The sequence below is a fragment of the Amphiura filiformis genome, chromosome 14, assembly GCF_039555335.1.
Source record: "Amphiura filiformis chromosome 14, Afil_fr2py, whole genome shotgun sequence".
NCBI classification, from domain to species: domain Eukaryota; kingdom Metazoa; phylum Echinodermata; class Ophiuroidea; order Amphilepidida; family Amphiuridae; genus Amphiura; species Amphiura filiformis.
Window position 1 is genome coordinate 13,059,117 of NC_092641.1, and position 22,971 is coordinate 13,082,087.

General features: G+C 39.6%; 2 protein-coding genes across 2 annotated transcripts in view; both read left to right on the top strand.

Moving 5' to 3' along the window:
* On the top strand, window positions 1–13,764 carry LOC140169212 (netrin receptor UNC5C-like). The gene is made up of 8 exons (XM_072192468.1): window positions 1–253; window positions 2,564–2,686; window positions 3,758–4,039; window positions 4,887–5,053; window positions 5,850–5,961; window positions 6,710–6,912; window positions 10,978–11,073; window positions 13,726–13,764. The coding sequence occupies exons 1-6, from the start codon at window positions 1–3 to the stop codon at window positions 6,910–6,912; spliced, it is 1,140 nt and encodes a 379-aa protein (XP_072048569.1). The 3' UTR covers window positions 10,978–11,073; window positions 13,726–13,764.
* Window positions 8,755–22,971, top strand: part of LOC140169213 (uncharacterized) — a 19,273-nt gene continuing 5,056 nt past the window's right edge. The window contains exons 1-10 of the mRNA XM_072192470.1: window positions 8,755–8,947; window positions 9,212–9,349; window positions 10,978–11,073; window positions 13,726–14,031; window positions 16,661–17,410; window positions 19,266–19,818; window positions 20,407–20,628; window positions 20,828–21,228; window positions 21,383–21,562; window positions 22,755–22,922. Of these exons, the coding sequence (XP_072048571.1) occupies window positions 8,755–8,947; window positions 9,212–9,349; window positions 10,978–11,073; window positions 13,726–14,031; window positions 16,661–17,410; window positions 19,266–19,818; window positions 20,407–20,628; window positions 20,828–21,228; window positions 21,383–21,562; window positions 22,755–22,922 (3,007 nt within the window). The remainder of the gene's footprint in view (window positions 8,948–9,211; window positions 9,350–10,977; window positions 11,074–13,725; window positions 14,032–16,660; window positions 17,411–19,265; window positions 19,819–20,406; window positions 20,629–20,827; window positions 21,229–21,382; window positions 21,563–22,754; window positions 22,923–22,971) is intronic.

Consider the following 22,971-nt stretch of genomic DNA (forward strand, 5'->3'; position numbering starts at 1 on the left):
ATGCTCATTCCAGATCCCTTAATTCTTATCGTCTTCCTTTCAGATTCACCAACAGCATCTCCAACGCTGTTCCTTGAACATCCCGAAAATGCTTATGTCAGCAGAAATCAAGATGTGACATTATATTGCAAGGCTCAACCAGTTGTGCAACTGTTCTTTAAGTGCAATGAAGATTGGGTGCCTCCAGAGAGGCATCATCGTCTAGAAACCCCTGAAGAGTATGATTTGAATCAAATGATGTATGCAAGTATAAGTAAGTACTATAATATAGTTATTATATTGCTTGTTACCTCCGTCGCCGAGGTTTGTAACTCAACACAAACCGTCTGCCGATTTCAATCTATAACTCTGTTTCTGAAAACCCGCTGTGCCTTTATTTAATGTGAAAGCATAACACTATTTAATTTTGAATATTCATGCTACCTGATATTTTTGCGTTATTCATGATGCTATTTTTTTTGTTATCCATTTACATATTAATCTGCATATTGAGCTATTAAAGCAAGGAATTTGAGACCAATTTCGTTGAAATCGGAGCATTTGTTATTTTGGGCCCCTGGCCACCCCCAAAATATAACCTTTTTGCTAACTCAAGAACGGTAAGTAATTTGATGTGCTTGTTAACCAGATTGGAGCAACTTTGAATTTTGACCACTGTGTTGACCTTTAACCTTGAATATGGCCGGATTATTTGTTGTTAACATCTTGAATGTGTGATATGACCATAAATGGGAGTGTCGTCATTAAATTCCCGTAGATACCGGACTTGAGCTTGCGGAATCATACTTGTAGCAGATGAGACTAGATAAAGTCACTGTCCAAGGTAAATTAGGTAGTTCTGCATCCGCATCACCCTATAGGCCATACACACGAAATCGTTGGCCGAATAATATGCACTCCTAGCTTGTTATCCTTGGTCTTTACCTCCGTATCCGAATGGTCAGTGGTTCAAACCTGGGGCGACAAAAAAACCTTTTTACTTCATTTTCTTTCTTCCCTCCCTCCTCCTTTTCCTTCCTCTTCGCGGAAAAGCAGAGGGTGTTAGGGTTAATTTAGCCCAACTGTCCCCTGAGCAAGACCGTAATTATCCCTAACCCTGCCCAATAGTTCAATGCTACTCTTCAAAGCGCCTGCAAGACCTCGCTTCCCACCAGTAGCGTCCGCACCTTTAAACTAGGTAAAATAAAACGAACGAAGACGGGAAACAGTTGTACATTAGCAGCAAATGTACAACTGTTTCCCGTCTTCGTTCGTTTTATTATGTTCTATATTTCACGGGAGTGCATCTTTAGAGATCCAGTTTAAGTATGTGTGTTTCGTCAACTTTATGTCTACAAATTTGGGTCTCGATTTCCCCGACTGTTCAAAAATTTCGGCTCGCTTCATTTGTCGTAATGGCTAATTTCTAAATTTTACCCCGAATGGGTGCAAAACACCGTTGGCCGGGCAATGTTCACACCTCGTGGCTTGATATCATGGGTTTTGCCTTCCGCAAGGATGACCCGCGATAACGACAAAACAAGATTTTCAATGGGGTTAGGTGCACTTTTGAGTTTGCATTTGTTTCTTTAAGGGGGTACTACACTCCTGGCCAAATGGGTGCCTATGTTTGCATTTTTATCAACAATTATAGCACATTGGTGATAAGTAAGATATGTATATTATAGGGGCAAGGACTACAAATACTACACTGGAAATTTTATTTCAGCACAGACAACAATTGTGGAGTAACAGTCAAAAATGAGGGAAACCCAATATTTGATCAATAAATCAATAACTACTTGCCGTGAGTTGCTAAATTTTCAGTGCAGTAGTTGTAGTCCTTGCCCCTATAATATACATTTCAACAACTCTTCATATACCTTTGTACAGGAGCCAACCGTTGTTAATCCGGGATGAATTCACAGTTCAGTAGCGTATACGCGAACGCAAGGTTACACGTACGCGTTACGCATAAGCGCGTAAAATTCGCCATGCCTGGAACATAATGCTTAAACATGAACTCTTCTTATGTTGGCGGTAGCAGCTAAATATTACTGCTTTATTCTTTAGTTTTATTGCTGATATTAACAGAAAAATACCGCGATCTTTTTGTAAGGTTGAGTGGTAATGGTAAACGGACATTCCGAATAAAAGAATCATGTGAATTAGACGCGAAGTAAACCACTCAGGCGACGCGGACGCATTGTTGTTAATCGGTGATGAACAACGGTGAAACATGATTGAATCCAATGCGCTATGATTTTTGAGAAAAATGCAAAAATAGGCACAAAATTGGCCAGGGGTGTAGTACCCCCTTAAATTGGAAACTGATCAATAATGGCAACATTGGAATATTAAGCCAAATGGGTCATCACCATTTACCATGTTTACAAAACGGGGTTCTTTTTGCTATTTCTGTTATTATATCGTAACGAAAGGGGGCAATTACTTAAATGAGATGGAATGGGTTTATGAATCTATTCATGCCTAGCTGTCTATGTCACTTTATATTCAGTGGTATTTCTGCACTATCAGTCTCAAGCATCAACATTATTATACTGTTTATTTTAAAACATTTCAGCTATAACCAAAGAAGAAGTTAGCGATTATTTTGGCGAGTTTTGGTGCCAATGTACAGCCTCGGCAGATGGTGGAGGGACGGTTCAAACATTCGAAAGTTCAAAAGCGTATATACGAGAAGCTTGTAAGTATAAGATTTCACTGACTGCAGAAACATGAAACCACCTCTGGGAAAGATATAGAGATATGTACGTCCTTCAACACTGATGCGACTCCATATCATGATCGAACCACCTCCATAATTATCATGTTCAACAACATGATCGTCATGATATCGGTGTCCTCGTTCTCTCCAGACTAGTGCACGTCCGTCAATTGAGAAGAGACAAAATCTAGACTCATTTCTGAAAAGAAACAGGTGTCCATTTACATGGGCATTTGCGGAGTTTAAAGCCATAAATTTTGCCCCAGCTGTTGATGAAAATGTAATGATTGTTTTAACTATCTTGGTTGCTTTCTTATCTAGGTAACACAACAATTTGTCAGTTCATTTGATTCAATATGGATATTGAGTCGCATTGAGATCCATGTTGAATCAAATGAACTGACACATTTTGATGTGTTACTGAACTAAGGTATCAAACATCCTACATAGCACAAACAAATATTTTTCTGATTTATCATGGAAAGGTCAATAACTTGGGAACATTTTCAACAAAATCGGAGCATTTTTCAATTTTGCTCCACGTGGTGCTAAAATTAGACCTATAACGTCACAATGTTAAATTTTTGTTCAAAACTCCATAACCGTACATCGTAGATAGATTAAACTATACTTTTTCTGAATCCTTATGACTAGAGTAACACATTGCTTGTGTTTTTAACAATGTCCGAGCAATTTTGAACTTGACCTCTGTGTAAAAGTTCAACGACTTTTTTCCACCAAATAAACATGGTAAAGGTGCTGTTGTGAAATGCCTCCATAACCTTTGATGATAAGCCCTATGTCACTTGATCGATAACGCAAAGTATCCTTAACAAAAACCAAGTTATTTTAGAATATCTGCTGAAATTCAGTGTTAGAATATCTACTGGTATTTTCCGTTCTTTTAGAGAATGTTGCGAATTAATTTTGTGGTTTTTTACAATATTCTTGTGTTTTATCAATGGGTGACTGTATATCAAAACGAACATTTAGACACCTCGTTTGTGTAATGTGTTCATATTTTGACAGTTTTAAAACAATTCTCCACAGATATTAGAAAGCATTTCGATCAAGAGCCAGCTGGTGCAAGAGTGTTAAAAGGCAACTCCATACAGTTGCTATGTAGACCACCGCGTGGGGATCCACTCCCTGAGGTTTACTGGGAGAAAGATGGCGCCCGGTTGGACACACAGGATCCTCACTACCTACAGACCCAAGATGGCAGCCTTATCATCAGCACGGCAAGGATATCCGATACAGGCAACTACACGTGTATTGCGGAAAATATTGTTAGTAAACGAAACAGTGAAACTGTGTCGGTTACTGTTTATGGTGAGTGTAGTTGTATCCTGTGACTTTAAAATTGACATGGACAAGCACATAACCCAATGTACACATTCATAACTTTTTGCGACCCTATGCTGCTGAATCAGTACAATTTAAATTTTTAGGGCTCAGCAACACTGTCTCATTTCAATTTTGGTACCAACATTATCAGAAATTAATTTCGGTACAATTTAAATTTCTAGGGCTCAGCAACACTGTCTCATTTCAATTTTGGTACCAACATTATCAGAAATTAATTTCCACTTTCTACTGAAAAAAAAAGCTCTTAAGCTGAATTTATACTATATCGTTGAGCGATAGCGATTGGGTTTTAGCCAATGAAGTAGCTAAGCGCTATTTGCTGCAGTGGGAAAAGCGGGCTACCTCATTGGTCAAATACCACTCGCACGTCGCTCAGCAGTGGAGTATAATTTCAGCTCTATGGTTAATGAAAACTGGTTTGAAAAGGGGTGATTTTTCAAAAACTTTCTTACGAATGTGGAATGTGCTAATTTTTCATTGCATTTGAATAAACTTTGCGAAAAGAGCATTAGTATAATTTAGGGTCTCTTTTTAAAATTGTCAAATTTAGTTTTTTTTGGTACGTATTACTTGCTGCATTATCAAATGCAGATGGTTATAGTTATGTCCAGTAGGTTTGTGTAGTAGATATGAGTGAGAAACACCCAGTATATAATTGTGTAGGTGTGGGTTGCATGCGGGTGCGGGACTTCCAAAAAAAAAGTTAATTAATGATTTTTATACAAGGAGTGAAACCAAATACCTCTAAATATTGCCTTTTTTTACTTTTTGAAAAACACCTTATCGCCAACATTCATTCAATTGTTTTCAGTGTTAGTATCACCTCCTACCAATGTCACCGCCATAGCCATGAATGCCACCTGCATTGAAGTCTCATGGAACCAACCATTAGAAGATGGTAGACTGGTAGGCTATAGGATCAAATACAGTACTGGTGATTTATCTGACATACTTTATACTAATGGCACTGTGAGAAAGGTGAGATTGTAAGCTATCAGGAAAATGAGGGAAAAAAGGTACGGGTATGTGGGTTATAAAAAGAAAATGAAGTTGCCCAAAGTCGTCCAAAATTGTCAAAAATGACCAAAGTTGCGCAAAATTGTGCAAAACTGGTCAAAGTTGTCATTTGTCAGTTGTGCAATTTTGTACAATTTTGTGCAACTATGTGCAATATTACACAGAGTTTAGGCAACTATATGCAATTTTGCGCGAAGTTTGTGCAACTTTATAATACGTTTAAACAACTTTGCACAACTTTGAAAAAGTTTATGCAACTTGACGTAATTTTATGAAACGTTTACACAACTTTTCGCAACTATAAGCAAGTTTGCGCCACTTAATGCAACTTTGTAAAATGTTTCAGCAGTTAAATGCAACTTTACAAAATGTTTAGGCAATTTAATGCAATTTTGGACAATTTTGCAAAATAGTTAGGCAACTTAATGCAACTTTGCAAAATATTTTAGAATTAACTGCAAATTATAAGATAAAATGTCAAAGGAATACATTTCTTATATCACGTTTTTAAACTTAGAGCTTAGTTTGCCATAAAAAAAATCAACTACCAGATAAGGGACAAATGAAATTAAAGTTTACTATTTACAGTTCATTTTGAAAAAAAAATTGTTCGCTTATAATTATACACTGTATATAATCCAACATTTAAACGTTTTCTGGCAACCTTTTCTAACCTTTTGCGAATGATGTCCAAAACGTTTTGTGTTTGCTGGGGTAGTATTCTTAACCAGTGTATTAACTAATTCTCTCCTCACAGATCAAACTCCTTGGATTAAAACCCAACGCTATTTATAGCGTCAGTGTCGCTGCAAGAGGGGAGGATTCAGTCAGTAATTATAGCACTGTGGTTGTTAGGACATATGAAACAAGTAAGTTGTTGTCCTGATGTACATAAATTGTAAACTGGTGGGTTTTTTACAAAGCTTTTAAGCAATTGTATGTTTTGTTATTCGTCATACAAATTACCGCTTCATAACTTGAAAATGGATTTTGTCAATATGTTTATCGAATCACGGTTTAGCTTGTAAGCGCTAAATGTGATTGGTTAATGGGTGTCAACTATCAAGTAATAGACGACAGTGGCCACGTCGCGACGGAGAGGCAAGTGTATTGTAGGCGTAGTAGTGCGTAATACGCGCACGTGATTGCAATACGCACAACTGAAGATGTGAATAATGTAAAACAATTTCGTTCAGTTCAGAATGAACGTGGGAGTTTTGATGACGATGACTCATTTTTAAAGGTGTCGCGCCACGATATGAGGACATGAGCGCAAGAAGACTTGGCCCCTCAACAGATGTATACACTAAAGTTACGTATAGTTTCTTATGCTTTTATAATGTTAATACATGTTCCAGGGTGAAAACATCATGAAAGGTTGTGAAAGATTTGTTTTGGCCCCTGGACATGTATAAAACATCAACAGACTATAATATTCAGAAAATTTGGCCTACGGTACGAGTTAGGGCACATGTTAGCGTACGGAGTAGGGTATGGGTACTGGTTAGGGTTTAGATTCTGCTTAATTAATTATTATTTGCTAAATTCAAAATTACACTCGTTTTAATCAAACCAATGGAATTAACTCATTGTGTGTTAATTTTGTACTCACTTTAGGACCAGAACCTCCTGTAGCACCAGTTCTGGTTAGTAAAACCCATAGTGATATCGGTGTGTCCTGGATGCCCCCTATTAACACAAATGGCATACTACTCGGCTACAAAGCCTACATTGCACAGGAAAAGATAGGGTATGGAATAAGGTGTTCCATATACCTGTATCTGTATTATATACGCAATACCACAATTTCCGTGAATTAGGTAAGTGAAAATGTTTGCTTCTCTCTTCTCCACAGGAACAAAGATTGAATGCAAGTGCTTTGTTAGGGGTTGTGAGGTAATTATGAGCCCGAGAGGGAGGGTAAAACTAAAAGGGGCAATATTTAGCAGGTCTAAAATGACAGAGGTTTATATAAAAACGGGTCTACAGGCCTCCGGACCCTTGCCTTTAAAATTTCAAGGGTCCTCACCAAGGGGACCCTTGCCTTTGACATTTGAAAACCCGGGTTGAAAACTAGATGGAAACTATAATAAAAGTGAGAACAGGGAGCTAGATCGGCTTCTGCACCTGGCCCAAATGGAGTTCCATACAAAGTCTATAAGAAGTGTGGTGAGTTAAGGAAATTCCTGTGGCGGCTGCTGAGAGTTGTATGGAGGCAGGATGTGGTCCCTCTGTCATGGAGTACAGCGGAAGGCGTATACATCCCAAAGGAGGAATGCTCTAATACATTGAGCCAGTTCCGTCCTATTTCGCTGCTGAATGTCGAAGGAAAGATCATGTTTGGAATCCTAGCAGAGAGAATTTCATCATTTGTGCTTGAGAACGGTTTCGTCAATACATCTGAGCAAAAGGCTGGAATACCTGGGTTCCCATGGTGCCTAGAACACACCAGTATGATATGGCATACCATACAGGAATCTAAGAAGATGAGAAAGGATCTGAGTGTTGTATGGCTCGATCTGACAAATGCTTATGGTTCTGTTCCACATGCACTGATTGAGTTTGCCATGGAATTCATGTGGATTCCTGAGAAGGTGAAAAGCTTCATCATGCAGTACTACAGTGATTTCCGTATGCGGTTTTCAACAACACAGTACACAACCACGCGGCAGAGGCTGGAAGTTGGAATACCAATGGGCTGTGCAATTTCTCCAATCCTGTTTGTGCTAGCAATGGAAGTCGTCATTAGAGCTGCGGAAAAAGCAGGACCAGGTGTAGAATTGGGAGGTGCAGAGGAACTCCCACCAATACGAGCTTTCATGGATGACCTTACCCTTTCTATGTAAGCTTGAGCAGTTGATGGAGTGGGGTAGGATGAAGTTTAAGACCAAGAAGTCGAGGAGTCTTGTACTCAGACGAGGAAAGTTGACAGACTTTCACTTCACCCTTTGTGGAGAGGAAATCCCAACTATTCAGGAACAACCAGTGAAGAGCATCGGGCGCTGGTACACAGAGGATCTGAAGGATACAAGAAGAGTCAAGGAGACAGCACGGAAAGTCAACGAAGGTCTTGAAGCCATTGATCAGTGCGGCTTGCCCGGGAAGTTGAAGCTGTGGTGCTTGCAATATGGTCTCATGCCACGGATTATGTGGCCACTCACAGTCTATGAGGTAGCAATAACCCATGTAGAGGCAATGGAGCGGAAGATCAACAACTTTGTCAAAAAGTGGCTTGGAGCTCCACGCAGCTTAACAAACATCGCAATCCATAGCAGCCGGACAAAGTTGACTTTTCCAGTGCGTTCCCTTGTTGAAGAGTTCAAGGTGGCCAAGGCAAGATCATTTATGACCCTGAGAGACTCAAAGGACCCGGTAATCAAGAACACCCAGCCGGATGTTAGGTCATGGAGAAAGTGGACAGCGAACTTGGCAGTTGAGGAGGCAGAGTCAAGCACAATGAGATGGTTGGCGCTACCCAGCTAGGCCGTCAGGGGCTTGGTTGGACTACGCACAAATGGTGGTCGTCTTCTTCTGACAACGAACGTCGCAAGCTGGTTTCGCAGGAGATCAGAGAGGCAGAAGAGGAGAAGAGACTGGCTACAGCAGTAGGTCAAACTAAGCAAGGCGCTTGGACACGGTGGGAGAATGTTGAACAACGCAACATGTCTTGGAGCGTGCTTTGGCAGGTGGAACCTCTTCGCATCTCATTTCTGTGCAGGTCAACATATGATCTATTACCAACACCAGCCAACCTGAGCGTCTGGTATGAGGACAAGACGGATTGTTGCAATGCGTGTGGAAAGAAGAGAACTTTGCAGTATATTCTGAGTGCATGTACACCTGCACTTGCGAGTGGTATGTACACCTGGAGGCACAATAACGTCCTCGGAGTGTTAGTGGAGGCAGTCAAGCTGCAAGTTGATCAAAATAATGTTTCACAAGCTCCAACCAACACCAAGCGTTACATATCATTTGTGAAGGAGGGCTCTCAGTCCAGGTCATATAGTTCCAGTTCAAGATCGAGCATCCTTTCTTCAGCAGACGACTGGTGCATTAGAGCTGATCTGGATGGCAAAGGATGATTTCCAAGAGAGATATTGATCATCACACTGCGTCCAGATATTGTAATATGGTCAGAGGCGGGAAAAGAAGAGATCATTGGAGAGCTGACTGTTCCATGGGAAGACAACATTGATGAAGCTCATGAGAGAAAATTGACCAAGTATTCAGAATTGAGAGCAGAATGCAAGGATAGAGGTTGGAAGGCTTCTTGCTACCCCTTCGAAGTCGGCTGCCGTGGTTTTGTTGCACACTCTTTGCAGAAGTGGCTGCGAGATTTAGGCTTCAACAGGAGAGAGCTAAAGTCAGTTAGCAGGGCAGCGTCAGAGGCTGCAGAATCAGGATCGTCGTGGGTGTGGTCCAAGTACATTCAGAGGAGTAGATAATCTGGAAGTGAAGTACATCATTAGTATCCTCAGCCAGAGCAGGCAGGCCAGCTAGCCATATCTTTTACTTGTTCTCATTCCTTCATATCAACTCCAGTTAGCTAGGGTTAAGTGATTCCAGCTGCATGGTAGGGTTAGAGGCGCCTGATCCCGTCCGCTTACTACAGACTAGTTTGGTCATCTAGGGGTACATATACACAGATCCCCCTTTTGACGGTGATGGCGTATCCCCATATGGGCAAAGCGTCTTGCTTTGTCATGCTGACATAGTATGGGTGCTAACTGGTGCTTGATCTTCTATTTTGGTTAGCTGGCCTGTACCGGTTTCATCATCTGAGAAGCAGATTGTTTATTTAGCAACAGATGCTAGAAGCAGAGTTTTAGTTTTATTTAGTAGCTCACCAGCGGGAGGTGGTGTTTCTTTCACTGCCGGCCCCCCCACCTCGAGGGAGTCTTGATTATAAGAGGGCCGAAACTCCCCAAGACAGTTGGCAATCAACTGATGATCTCGCTGGTGAAAGCATAAGACATTTTCCATCTGGTCTTTGTGTATATTTAACTAACCTGCAAGTGCTTTGTTAGGGGTTGTGAGGTAATTATGAGCCCGAGAGGGAGGGTAAAACTAAAAGGGGCAATATTTAGCCGGTCTAAAATGACAGAGGGAAAGCAGTTTTTTGTCACACGTAGTTCAATTAGGCCCCTGCTTCGGCCTACTAACCCTAGCTCTTATTTTTACAAATATGCATTGTCCAGCCAAAGTGGCTTAATTTAACATTCCAAATTGGTCGTCCTAATATAAATTAATAAAATGGCTTGAAAATGCGCTTAACTGTCTCTTATTATAATATTTTCTAATACAAATATTTTTTACCCTGATGATTTTTGGGGAAAAAATGCAAACGGGAAGTAATTGTTGATACATGTCACTGACAAGATCCAATCAAGGAGGCACTAAACAGCTGGAGAAACAGCTGAAAGACAGTTTTACAGGAGGACATTTTGACCCGGTACTGTCTGGTTTCAGATACTGCTCCTGACGTTTACCACACTATAATGGTTTATATAAAATCGGGTCTACAGGCCTACATTTGAAAACCCGGGTTGAAAACTAGATGGAAACTATAATAAAAGTGTGAACAGGGAGCTGGACGTATTATGTCATGTATGTGAACCAGATTTCCCAGTGGAACAAAATTAGGCTACAAAAAAACTATAATTTTCTGCTCTTTGCTTGGTTCAATTTTTACGGGTCACGCGGACCCATACTGTAGGAAATTTGCGGGTCCGCACCTACTTTTACGGGTATTTAACGCAAGGACGCGCCTTATTTCAAACGCTGGTCAGTTTTTAAGGATTGTTCATTTAGGATTTAATATATTTGGGGTTTATGTACTACGGATCTATTATGCAATGATTGTTTCTTGTCTTTCCGCTATGCAGAACCATACACAGCCTATGTTATAAAGGTGTCAGCTGTAAATGCGGCGGGAGATGGAGAAAACAGTACAGAGTTGACAGAGTATACTGATGTAGCAGGTAAGACAAACAGTTAGGAACAATACTATTAATTGGGTACAGTAAAACCAAGGACAGAAATGAAAAACAAACAGTTGCATTATTATGTGGCATGTTGTTCAGTGCTCTATTTGTTTTCGATTTTCATTTGCAACATTAGTGGAACCAATGTTTTTTGGGATCCTTAAACCTGAAAGGATAAAAGTTTGATTGGTTCCATTTTTTCTATGCCCCCACTAAGGTTATAAGATCACAGTGGGGCCAAAACTTTAAAAAAATAGTCTTATCATATTGTATTGTCACGATTGTAGTGTAGTTCCACTCATCATAGGGAATAAAAAAAGTCAGTTATCATACGGTGCTTAGTTCAGGAGATATAAGGTCAAATAGGTCGAATATCAAAACCTTTATGCACAGAGATACGAATTTAAAAACGGTCCATTTTCATCGACACTGGTGTCAAATTACCCCTCTTAACATAAGAAATCTCAAACACATATACTTAATTTACAATTTTGGTGCAATTTGCATTGTCTTGCCCCCTTCAGAGCTAATGCAGCCAAAGTCCAATATACATTATGTTAAGAGGAGTAATTTGACACCAGTTTCGATGAAAATGGACCGTTTTTAAATTATGTACACGCATAAGCATATTTTCATCCGATTCCGAGGCTATACATTTCTCAAACAAATTATTTTCCAATTTCGCTTGTCCAGAGGAGTAATTTGAGACAAAATGCGATTGTATTGGTGCATTTTGTTAATTTAGCCTCTGAGCATGAGATATTTGACATTTACTCTGTAACTCCTGAACTAAGCGGGCTAGTGCAATATGACAATTGCCTTATGCTTTAATTCCTAACGATGAGAGGAATAATTTGACGTGTATTACAACATGATAAAACAATTATATATTTTGGCCCCATTATGACCTTCGACCCTGGCCTTCGACCCTGGCCTTGTGGGCAGCATAGTGGGTATAGAAAAAAATGGAACCAATTCTAGTTTTATCATTTGAGGTGTAAGGATGTTCCAATAATGTAGCAAGACAAAATGCTACCCCAAATATCTCCACATAGCGCCATGTACTTAACGTATTGGCAATCGCCATGGTATCAGGTGAGTAGCACTATTTTTATATTTCTATCTGTGGCCTCTATGTACCGTACTGTGGTTAATTAGAGTGATGAATGGGTATGGTTCTATCCATCATGACATGATTTAAGTCTATCACCATGATAGAGGGTTTAAGTCTACCATCATGACTTTCGGACAGAGGCTGAAGGGCTAGAAATTAAACACAGGGTACACATTGTTGGAGCGTGCAATCATCGCAGAGGGGGCGTCTGTAAATGTGACCTACTCAGAGAAATAGAATGATCTCTCGGTTGGTATAGAACATTTCGTTTTATTGTTGGAGCGTGCAATCATCGCAGAGGGGGCGTCTGTAAATGTGACCTACTCAGAGAAATTGAATGATCTCTCGGTTGGTATAGAACATTTTGTTTTTATTGTTGGAGCGTGCAATCATCGCAGAGGGGGGCGTATGTAAATGTGACCTACTCAGAGAAATTGAATGATCTCTCGGTTGGTATAGAACATTTTGTTTTTATTGTTGGAGCGTGCAATCATCGCAGAGGGGGCGTCTGTAAATGTGACCTACTCAGAGAAATAGAATGATCTCTCGGTTGGTATAGAACATTTTGTTTTATTGTTGGAGCGTGCAATCATCTCAGAGGGGGCGTATGTAAATGTGACCTACTCAGAGAAATTGAATGATCTCTCGGTTGGTATAGAACATTTTGTTTTTATTGTTGGAGCGTGCAATCATCGCAGAGGGGGCGTCTGTAAATGTGACCTACTCAGAGAAATTGAATGATCTCTCGGTTGGTATAGAACATTTCGTTTTTATTGTTGGAGCGTGCAATCATCGCAGAGGGGGCGTCTGTAAATGTGACCTACTCAGAGAAATAGAATGATCTCTCGGTTGGTATAGAACATTTCGTTTTTATTGTTGGAGCGTGCAATCATCTCAGAGGGGGGCGTATGTAAATGTGACCTACTCAGAGAAATTGAATGATCTCTCGGTTGGTATAGAACATTTTGTTTTTATTGTTGGAGCGTGCAATCATCGCAGAGGGGGCGTATGTAAATGTGACCTACTCAGAGAAATAGAATGATCTCTCGGTTGGTATAGAACATTTCGTTTTTATTGTTGGAGCGTGCAATCATCGCAGAGGGGGCGTCTGTAAATGTGACCTACTCAGAGAAATTGAATGATCTCTCGGTTGGTATAGAACATTTTTTTTGTGTGAAACCAAATTGGAGACATTTGATTCACATTTTACCCCAATATTGTGATAGCATAACAGACCTCTAACAGACTTACGCGACGCAGTGGGTATCTTCGGAGGATGTTCCTCTCAAAATTTCTTTAAACATTTTCAAAAGCCCCAGGATTGAATGTTCGGGAAATTAGGGTTAAGGGTATTTTGTCGTGCATGGTTAAAAATTGAGCCTGGACTTTCTTTCATTAATTCTTTCAGAAACGATGAGAATTGGATCGGACATGCTTTCTCATCCAAATTAGCAACACATATAGAGCACCTCCGCGACCAAATCCCCCACAGAGCGTTAATATGACCGCGTCATTTTGTCTTCTCTTCTCCACAGCGCCAAGCCAGCCTCGAAATATCCGTGTTAAGACCGTCGGCCCAAACTCTGTTCAAGTCGTATGGAAAGAACCGAAAGTATACTACAAGGAGATCGAGAGTTATACGGTGACTTATTGGAAATATCAGGACAGGAGCGATAGTACGGAGCGATCGGTAGAACCAGACAACTATCAAAGAGTATTGGAAAACTTACAACAAGGTGCGGAATATGGAGTCACTGTACATGCTGCAACGCAAAGCTTGGTTGCCAGTCGGGGAGTACTCACCGGCAATCCATCAGAACCTGTCTACTTTACTGTTAAATGTGAGTATAAACGTATATAGTATTTTAAGAAAGAAAGAAAGAAAGAAAGAAAGAAAGAAAGAAAGAAAGAAAGAAAGAAAGAAAGAAAGAAAGAAAGAAAGAAAGAAAGAAAGAAAGAAAGAAAGAAAGAAAGAAAGAAAGAAAGAAAGAAAGAAAGAAAGAAAGAAAGAAAGAAAAAGAAAGAAAGAAAGAAAGAAAGAAAGAAAGAAAGAAAGAAAGAAAGAAAGAAAGAAAGAAAGAAAGAAAGAAAGAAAGAAAGAAAGAAGCGCTCTATCGATGAGGCCACAGAAAGAGCTAACGAAATAACTTTATTTCAAAGATATTTTATTGACAATGTGACATCAACGACGTCCGCAAATAGGCTATTATAGTACCCAGCTTGGGTAGTAGTACCCAAATTGAAGACGTATTGATGGCGACTTGAACGCATTTTTTTTTACAATAGTAGCTTCAATTTGAAGTGATATAGAAGTGTAATGCACATGTAATGTACACGAAGTATTATATACTATACATTTATTTCACAACTTCAAAAATACATGATATAATGACAAATGCCATAATTTGCAAACTAATTAAATACAAAACAAAAAAGTGTATCCGCTCACAAGCCCAAAATGCGATCACGTTAAAACAAGCAACCTATTGAAAGGCAAGAGACAGCACAAAAGCGGGCCTCAGACAAGATTAAGAGGTGCATCAATGAAAAACCTGAAAAAAGTTGTGGGGCAACACGCGGGGAGCAAGCTCGTGGGTACGTGCGGGTTGCCGTCAAACAGTACAAAATGAAAATACAAATACAAACAGGAAAATACAAGACAGTACAATAAAATAAGATGTGAACAAGTGTCAAAGAATAATTACTGGTAAACCGGTTTAGAAAGCAACTTGCTCTTAGAATGGTGCTGAAATACTGACTTGCTTTGTAACATTATCCCATCATCATAATTAATTAGTTTCTTGTTGCGTGTGTTAGTGTACGATTCCCATCAAATTTTAAATTTGTTATTCTTTACTCAAAATGCTGAAATAATATTAGTAATAACTGTCAGGTAAGGTTTATGTCAATTATAAGCCGACATAACCGTTTACACTTACCGATGTTGAATTACCGTGTCTCTTGAATACTTGCTTGCAAAGTTATAAACCTTTAATGTGTCAATTTTCTTATGCCTTATTATTGTTTTTCTCCTCACTTTTTGCCTAAATTTCAGTTTCATTATTGTCGACATTGATTGGATCAGGTCTGTTCACATTATCTGAATGTGGCAAGATTGTTAAAATGTAAACCAAAAGTGATCCCCTTGGCCTTACTTATTATATTACCTATGATTCTAACCCTAATCATGCTAATAGTAGGCATGTCCACTAAAAATTCAAGTACTTTTAAATTGATTCAGACCTAACTTATTGGATGGGAATTGATGAAAGAAACATTTTGGCGTTTAAATAATCTTAATCGGACGTTTCATTCCAGAGATATGGCCTTTCGAGTGTCACGGTTTTATATAGGACTGCTAGAACATGTTAAAAAGTTAAAGTCCAAAAAGGAATACTAACAGAAAGTGCAACTTTAAGGTACTTTTTCTTAATGTATTTATTAACTATCTTATCTGGAACATTATATTTGCTTATAACAACATGAAAATAAGATCATCCTGAAAATTTAATCGATTTTGTTGACATACAACAAAAACTATAAGACCTCAAAACCCATGGTTTGTTTGTTGAAACCTCAAGCATGATCATAGATGGCCGCCATGGAAAATATCTCCATAGAGGAGATGAACAATAAGTGCATTATTTCAAATGAAAAGCGGTAGTCTTAAACATTGTTCAATCTTTTAAGGTCAGCACATTTTATCTTCAAAAATTATTATATTTCATCATGGCATAAGTTTGGTAACATTAATCACTACCAATTTTGAGAAATTTGCTCCAACTCAAAGGTTATAGTCTTTACTACATTGAGCAATACACTGTGTGCATGGAAGCCATGATGGTCCCCGGTTTTTATACTCCCTATGAAATGGACATGGTAGTGAGAAGTGCACGGGGAAGTGCATGATTTGAGATGGGCCGCGGTAGGCTTAAACATTCTTAAATTTCTTAACATCCTCACATTTTGTCTTCATAAATAGTTAAATTTTATGAGTATGTAAGTTTGCTTGTCTGATTCACTCCAAATTCGGAGATAATTGCGTTTGAACACCTGATGCACGGAATGGTGTCACTTCAACCTGTTGTAGTTCTCATCTCATTAAATTTTTCATTAAAAAAGTTGATCTCTTCATGCAGGAAGGTCCTCTCTATTTACTGACCAAACAGGAAAAAGTTTGGTGAATGTTTTCTGGTGGAATCAGGAATTTCTTGAAACACCCTGATATAGGCCTACATTTGGATCAAAACAAGTATGTACGCCATTTAACATGCCTGGGATTTCTTGTATCGATCAGTTTCTCCATAGACAATACGTGTGTGAGTGCACGCACACAGTAATGAAAAATCGTTCTAGTGGAAACTGTATTGAGAGTGGGCATCCCTACTAATAGTACAGATATTTCTTAGAATGAAGTTTTAAACTTTTAAACTAAATTTGAGGGCATATATTTTACGTGTCTATTTGCAGCTGTGAGAACATGCCTACCAGATCAATTTTCTTGTGAACATGATGATCAGTGCATCCCACTCCTCTGGCATTGTGATCAACAAGATGACTGCCGCGATGGTTCGGATGAGGCGAACTGCCCGGTGCTAGCATGCTCCGATGACGAATTCACATGTGGCAACGGAAAGTGCATCTTGCTCAGATGGCATTGTGATCAAGAAGATGATTGCCGCGATGGCTCGGATGAGACAAGCTGCTCAGTACTGACATGCTCCGCCGACGAATTTGCATGTGGCAACGGACAGTGCATCTCGCTCAGGTGGTATTGTGATCAAGATGACGACTGCGGCGATGGTTCGGATGAGGCGAGCTGCCCAGTGCTGAAATGCCCCGCTGACGAATTCACATGTGGTAACGGAAAGTGCGTCACGCTCAGATGGCGCTGTGATCAAGAAAATGACTGCGGCGATGGTTCGGATGAGGCGAACTGCCCATCGCCAATTGCAACCTGTGCTTCTGGTGACTTCATGTGTTCGGTAACCAACAAGTGCATCCCAGATAGTTGGCAGTGTGATGGAGACAACGATTGCAGCGATGGAGCCGATGAATCTGCAGCACAGTGCGGTGCGAAACCAGCAGATGTTTGCGACCATCGTGAATTCATGTGTAGCAGTGGAGATTGCATCCATATATCATGGAAGTGCGACGGTGACAGCGACTGCGCCGATGGCTCAGACGAAGGCACAATATGTCATGTAACAACCTGTGGAAGTGATCAATTTACATGCGTGAGCGGCCAATGTGGACGGGACCAAACAATGCGATGGAATTCAGGACTGCACCGATGGATCAGATGAGCAACACTGTGATCGTAAGTATTTTAAGAAGCAACACATCTGGAAATGTAGCATGTTTAAGTCCATTTAATCAAGTAACAACATTTTATGAGGACAGATTAGTAACATTCATCCACTAGACAGGGATTTTATTGCACCATATCCTACAATGCAAATTGATTCAGTAGCAGGTGTTGTAAACTTACATTTATGCAGAATAAGTGTAAAGTCCTAGTGCATGCATGATGGGATATTATCTGAGATTGAGATTTATTGCTATGTGCTAGGTATAATGTTACAACTTTACCACAACCTTGTTTCTCTTTTAAGGGATTGATTTAGACATTGGCTTTAAAAGGGAGACTAAATGAGGATATAGTTTAACAACTGTATCTTTGTACAGTGTGGGCAAAAAACAACTTTACCCAATTTCAGAGGGTGGTTGCTCGAATTGTAGAAGAGCTATTCATAATATTATTACATATTCTAAATGTATATCTTTCTAAAAGTATGTGCTGAAGAAATGAAAGCAAAAGGAGCTAAATTAACAAAATGGTGCTAGTTTTACGTCCGAGGGTCAAAAATCACTTTGTCCACACGTAATTCAATGGGATTTGTCCGATTGCTAAGAGTAAGGCATACATATGCGTTAGGCATACATGTAATTAGTAAACACGTTTGGCTTGTCTTTGAAAAGTGATGATTGTTTTACATGCATGAAAGAAATACAATCGATTTTAATCCCCATTTACTTGTCATGTACTCGAACTTCACTCCTGTCATTGACCAACAATTAGCATAAATAATTATACAATTACAAAGGTTTCATCTGGCGCAATTTTTTAATTTTAAATCGGTCTTCGTGCATTTTGTGACTGCGTGGCTTATTTCTAAATAGGTTTGCAAGGTGTCAAGATAAGGCAATTCACAACACAAGAGAGGACTTTTATGGTAGAGGTATATTCTTAAGAACGGAATGCTTTTTGGAATTGCAGCGTCAATTTCGGATTCGTTTCCCGAACGTAAGAGTCCCGCCAAAACCTACCATAACTCTACTTACGAACAACTTTCCCAACCGCGGAAGTTCGCGGAAGTGTGATGAATAGATGCAAAGCACGGAGCGAACGTCAAAGAACTGGCCGTTCAGCTGCAAATATTGCAACGGTACATAGGGAACTTGCAGCTAACCCCACTACCCCAGAGTCAGTTGTCGACGCAACAATTTGCCGAACATACCACGAACGCAATAAGTGCAATAACTTTCTTGTAGATAACATTTGACAAAAAATGACAAAAATGAGGTATGAGGTTACAATTGCTTTGCACATTTTTGAAGAGCATTGTTTTTATATCTTTGCAGCAAGAAAGCTGCATATCATGACGAAATGTCGTAGCTTGACATTTAAATTGTTTATGTTTGATTTATTTCATTGTGTTATATAAAACTGCTGAACAAATTCGTGCGTATACTGAGTGGTTCTCATTCTCTATCAAATTCGCTGTTGCAAATGATGCGACGCGACAGCTAGTAGGTCTTCGCGTGGACAAAGTTAATTTTGACTCTTTCATTTAAAACTAGCGTCACGTTTTTAATTTAATACATTTTTGAATAGTTTTTTGACCAAATACTCTTAAGAAAGAGCTCTTTACGATCATGTGAAAACAATTTGAAGCAAACTTTTTAATTTTGAGATATGAACCTTTTAAATTGGGTAAAGTTGTTTTTGGCCCACACTGTATATTCTGACATGTTGAATGAACCCGAGTCATAATACATTTTAATGTTACAGCTCCAACAACCGGATGCGATAGGAAGAGTCACTTTCATTGCAACAATGATGACTGCATCGAGTTGAGGAAAGTCTGCGACGGTTATAACGACTGTGGTGACTGGAGCGATGAACCAGGTGACAGAGACTGCAGCACTGACGAATGTATCACGAACAACGGAGAGTGCCACCACAACTGTCACAACCTTCCTATCGGATACTACTGTAGCTGTCGTTCTGGATACGAGCTCAAAGACAACCAAACCTGTGTGGACGTCAATGAGTGCAACAATTCGCCTCCACCCTGCAGCCAAACATGCCATAACGCTAACGGTAGCTACAGCTGCAAGTGCAGTGAAGGGTTCACCTTGGACCCCAATATAAAGACCTGCATAGCTACCGGTCCCAACCCACTCATTATCTTTACCAACCGTAACGATATCAGGCAGTACGACCTCATCACCAATGAGTATCGGCTGCTCTTCGATAACCTGAGAAGTGCTGTAGCCCTTGACTTCCACATAGAAAGCCAAAGTGTGTATTGGACTGACGTAGTAGAAGAGCAAATTCGAAGGTATGTTATAATATTATCATTTAGGTTTTATGGCAGTCAGGTTAGCACAGTTGACAGGTCAACAGAGTTAAGTGCAATAGGCCTCGAGTTCGAGCCCCGGTGTCGTTGGAAATGTGAAAATTCTTCCCCTGGACATGAAACTAGCTCCTAATTGTCTCGGTCTGTACCCGTACGCTAATCCTGGTTACGGTGCTCATGTGTTGGTAGACTGCATCTATATTGAGTAACGTCCCAGAATGCTGTGTAATGGCTTATAATGTATGTCGTGAGGCCACCGTGGTCGGCTTACTTTGAATCTGTAAAGTGTGCAGAGGTCTGTTTGTTTGCATTGTGCACTATAAGAAATTCCCAAATTTATCTATAATTCACTTTAATTTATATTTACTTGTTAATTAATTAATTGATTAATTAATTAATATCCACTTCTCCAATCTAATTGTGAGTATCATTAAGATTACATTCTATTATTTATTTATTTATTTATTTATTTATTTATTTATTGTGTGGAAACACCTAAGTTATTTGGCAAGGGCATGTATTATCAAGTTATTGTAAAATGTATTACGCTTGGATTTTGTATTCTCATAGAGGTCGTATTCAAAACAGAAACGGCACTGGCACCGCTGAATTCGTCTTATCAGTAGAAACTGCTGACGGAATTGCTATTGACTGGATACATGGTAACCTTTACTGGACAGATACAGGGTTGAATACAATCAGTGTATCGAGTTTGGATGGATCAAAACACAGTGTAATCATCGATAACGGTTTGGATGAGCCTAGGGCCATTGTTGTTGATCCACGATCGGGGTAAGTGGTGAATCTGATATGTAATGGAGTAAAAGTACTTATTAGTACTTAATAATACTTTATAGTACCGGAACATGTATATCTTCTCGGAACTTGTGAAGTTTAGATCGGAGGAACATTGCTTTGTATACTTTCTTGACCATGTTTATAAGGAAAATTTATGTTTACTTTTCTTGCTTGTTGATTTTATTAACTGCAGATTCATGTTCTGGACAGACTGGGGTATTTACCCAAAGATCGAGAAAGCTGGAATGAATGGAGCTAACAGATCGAGTATCGTCACAACTGACCTGATGTGGCCAAACGGTCTTGCTATTGACTACTTTGCAGATCTGCTCTTCTGGGTGGATGCCAAACAGCACACTCTCAGCAGCTGCGACTTTGATGGCATGAACAGACGAACAATCATCAATTCCGACAGCATCCTGCCTCATCCATTCTCAATTGACGTGTTTGAAGACAAAGTTTACTGGACTGACTGGGAGAAAGATTCCATTCAGGAGGCAAATAAATTTGATGGCACCTCCAGGACCAATTTACTAACGCACATTAACAACCCAATGAACCTGCGTGTCATGCATCCACTGCTCCAATCTAATTGTGAGTATCATTAAGATTACATTCTAAGCGCCAAGTTTATCGTTTTGTAGATACATGGAAAAATTGAAAGTAGTTGTTAAACTTCTAATATTATAATATTAATTATATAAGCTTCCTGTTTCACTTTCTTTGTTTGCTTATTATGTCATTGCAGTTTCAGAAAACTACTGTGGAAAAAACAACGGAGGCTGCTCTTACTTGTGTGTCGTAGCCCCACAAATCTCCAACGGATCCGCCCGTTACTCCTGTTTGTGCCCCAATGTTCGAAATACTACGGAGGATAGCAACGCCTGCACAAGATCAGAAGGAAAGACTGAATGGACATATGATTTGGGTAATCAAGCAAAACCGTAGATTTTTAATATTTTCCGTTGGGTTGAAGCCATTTTGAGATACACATTTTATTTATATACAACAATATATTAGCCCCGGGCTACATGATGACAAAATGATACAAATCTTTAAGATTTTATTTTTGGCTTGAACCTCATCGTATTCACCGCAGAAGAGATAATGTAACAGGATTAACTACCACAGCAATTAGATGCATACACTTTTGATCGCCCTGCACTACAACTTTCACGCGGTACCTATGCATTGAACCATTCTATTGAATACTCATTTCATGCTGAGAACTCGCTCCTGTAAGATAAGTATCTTTGAAAAGAGCGGCAGCGTATTCAAGATGATTGCAGACATACCAAGGTGATGGGTGCAAACTGTTTGTAGTGCAAGGCAATATATTCAAACTTTGTATTTATCTATTGTTATCCTCTTACATCATCACTTCTACGGCGAATTGTCACTTATGCTATATACGATCTCCTCGAGGACATGGCAAACACAATACTGTGGACACGTGTCGTGCAAATAGGCAAGTATTTCCCCTATGCTCTCTCTAAGATGCATTCTGAATGACGATATATCTTCGGGGTTTAATGCTCCATAAGCCCAACAATATTTAGCGACTTAAGACATTCCCTCTCAGATGGCCTTAGCCCAACTTGCTAGAACATGCCCTCCGCCTGAGGCAATATAATCTCAAATATTGACGATCGGTAACGGGTTTTAGGGTGGTAATTAGTTTTGGCAATATTGTGCTGAAGTTATAACTCCTTTCCAGCCAAAATATTACCAACATGGAACCGATTTGTCAGTTTTATGAGTATCAGTACACGTAATGAGGAGAGATACATCCCATGTTAATCAGTTTGTGGAATTGGTATAGGAGGGGGCACAGCCAACTTTTGACCCCATTTATCAATTGTTTGTCCCATTTTGAGTCATTTTGAGGACACTTTACCTTGTGCCATCCTCATTTTATCCCGGAAAAAATTGATATGAGGGAGTTGCAATTTGTTCGGTTCACCTGGCTAGGTGGGAATCACACTCGGTATTCTACGCGGAAATAAACAGCATTAATTGTTACATGTGGTGATGTACTCCAGAAAATAAAACATCCAGTACCATGTTGCAATTACAATGACTGGGATACCGTACAGTTATGATTTATGTTTCATTTACAGACCCATGTAACTTTACAACTGACAATGAAGAATGGCAACATTTCGGCGACTTTTGCTATACCATTATCCGAGATAGATCGACGTATAACAACGCCATAGATAAATGTATGGAGCTGGACGCTACGCTCTCCAGTATTCACAGTAATGAAGAACAACAGCTTCACACAAGTACGGGAATATTGATATGTCTGCATGTCCTCACAATTAATAAAGTAGT

Bases quoted from the DNA above. Each gene is read 5' to 3' on its own strand.
- LOC140169212 (XM_072192468.1), top strand. From the start codon at position 1: ATGCTCATTCCAGATCCCTTAATTCTTATCGTCTTCCTTTCAGATTCA. The intron at 4,040-4,886 runs GTGAGTGTAGTT...AATTGTTTTCAG, and splicing joins TGTGTCGGTTACTGTTTATG to TGTTAGTATCACCTCCTACC. The intron at 5,054-5,849 runs GTGAGATTGTAA...CTCTCCTCACAG, and splicing joins CTAATGGCACTGTGAGAAAG to ATCAAACTCCTTGGATTAAA.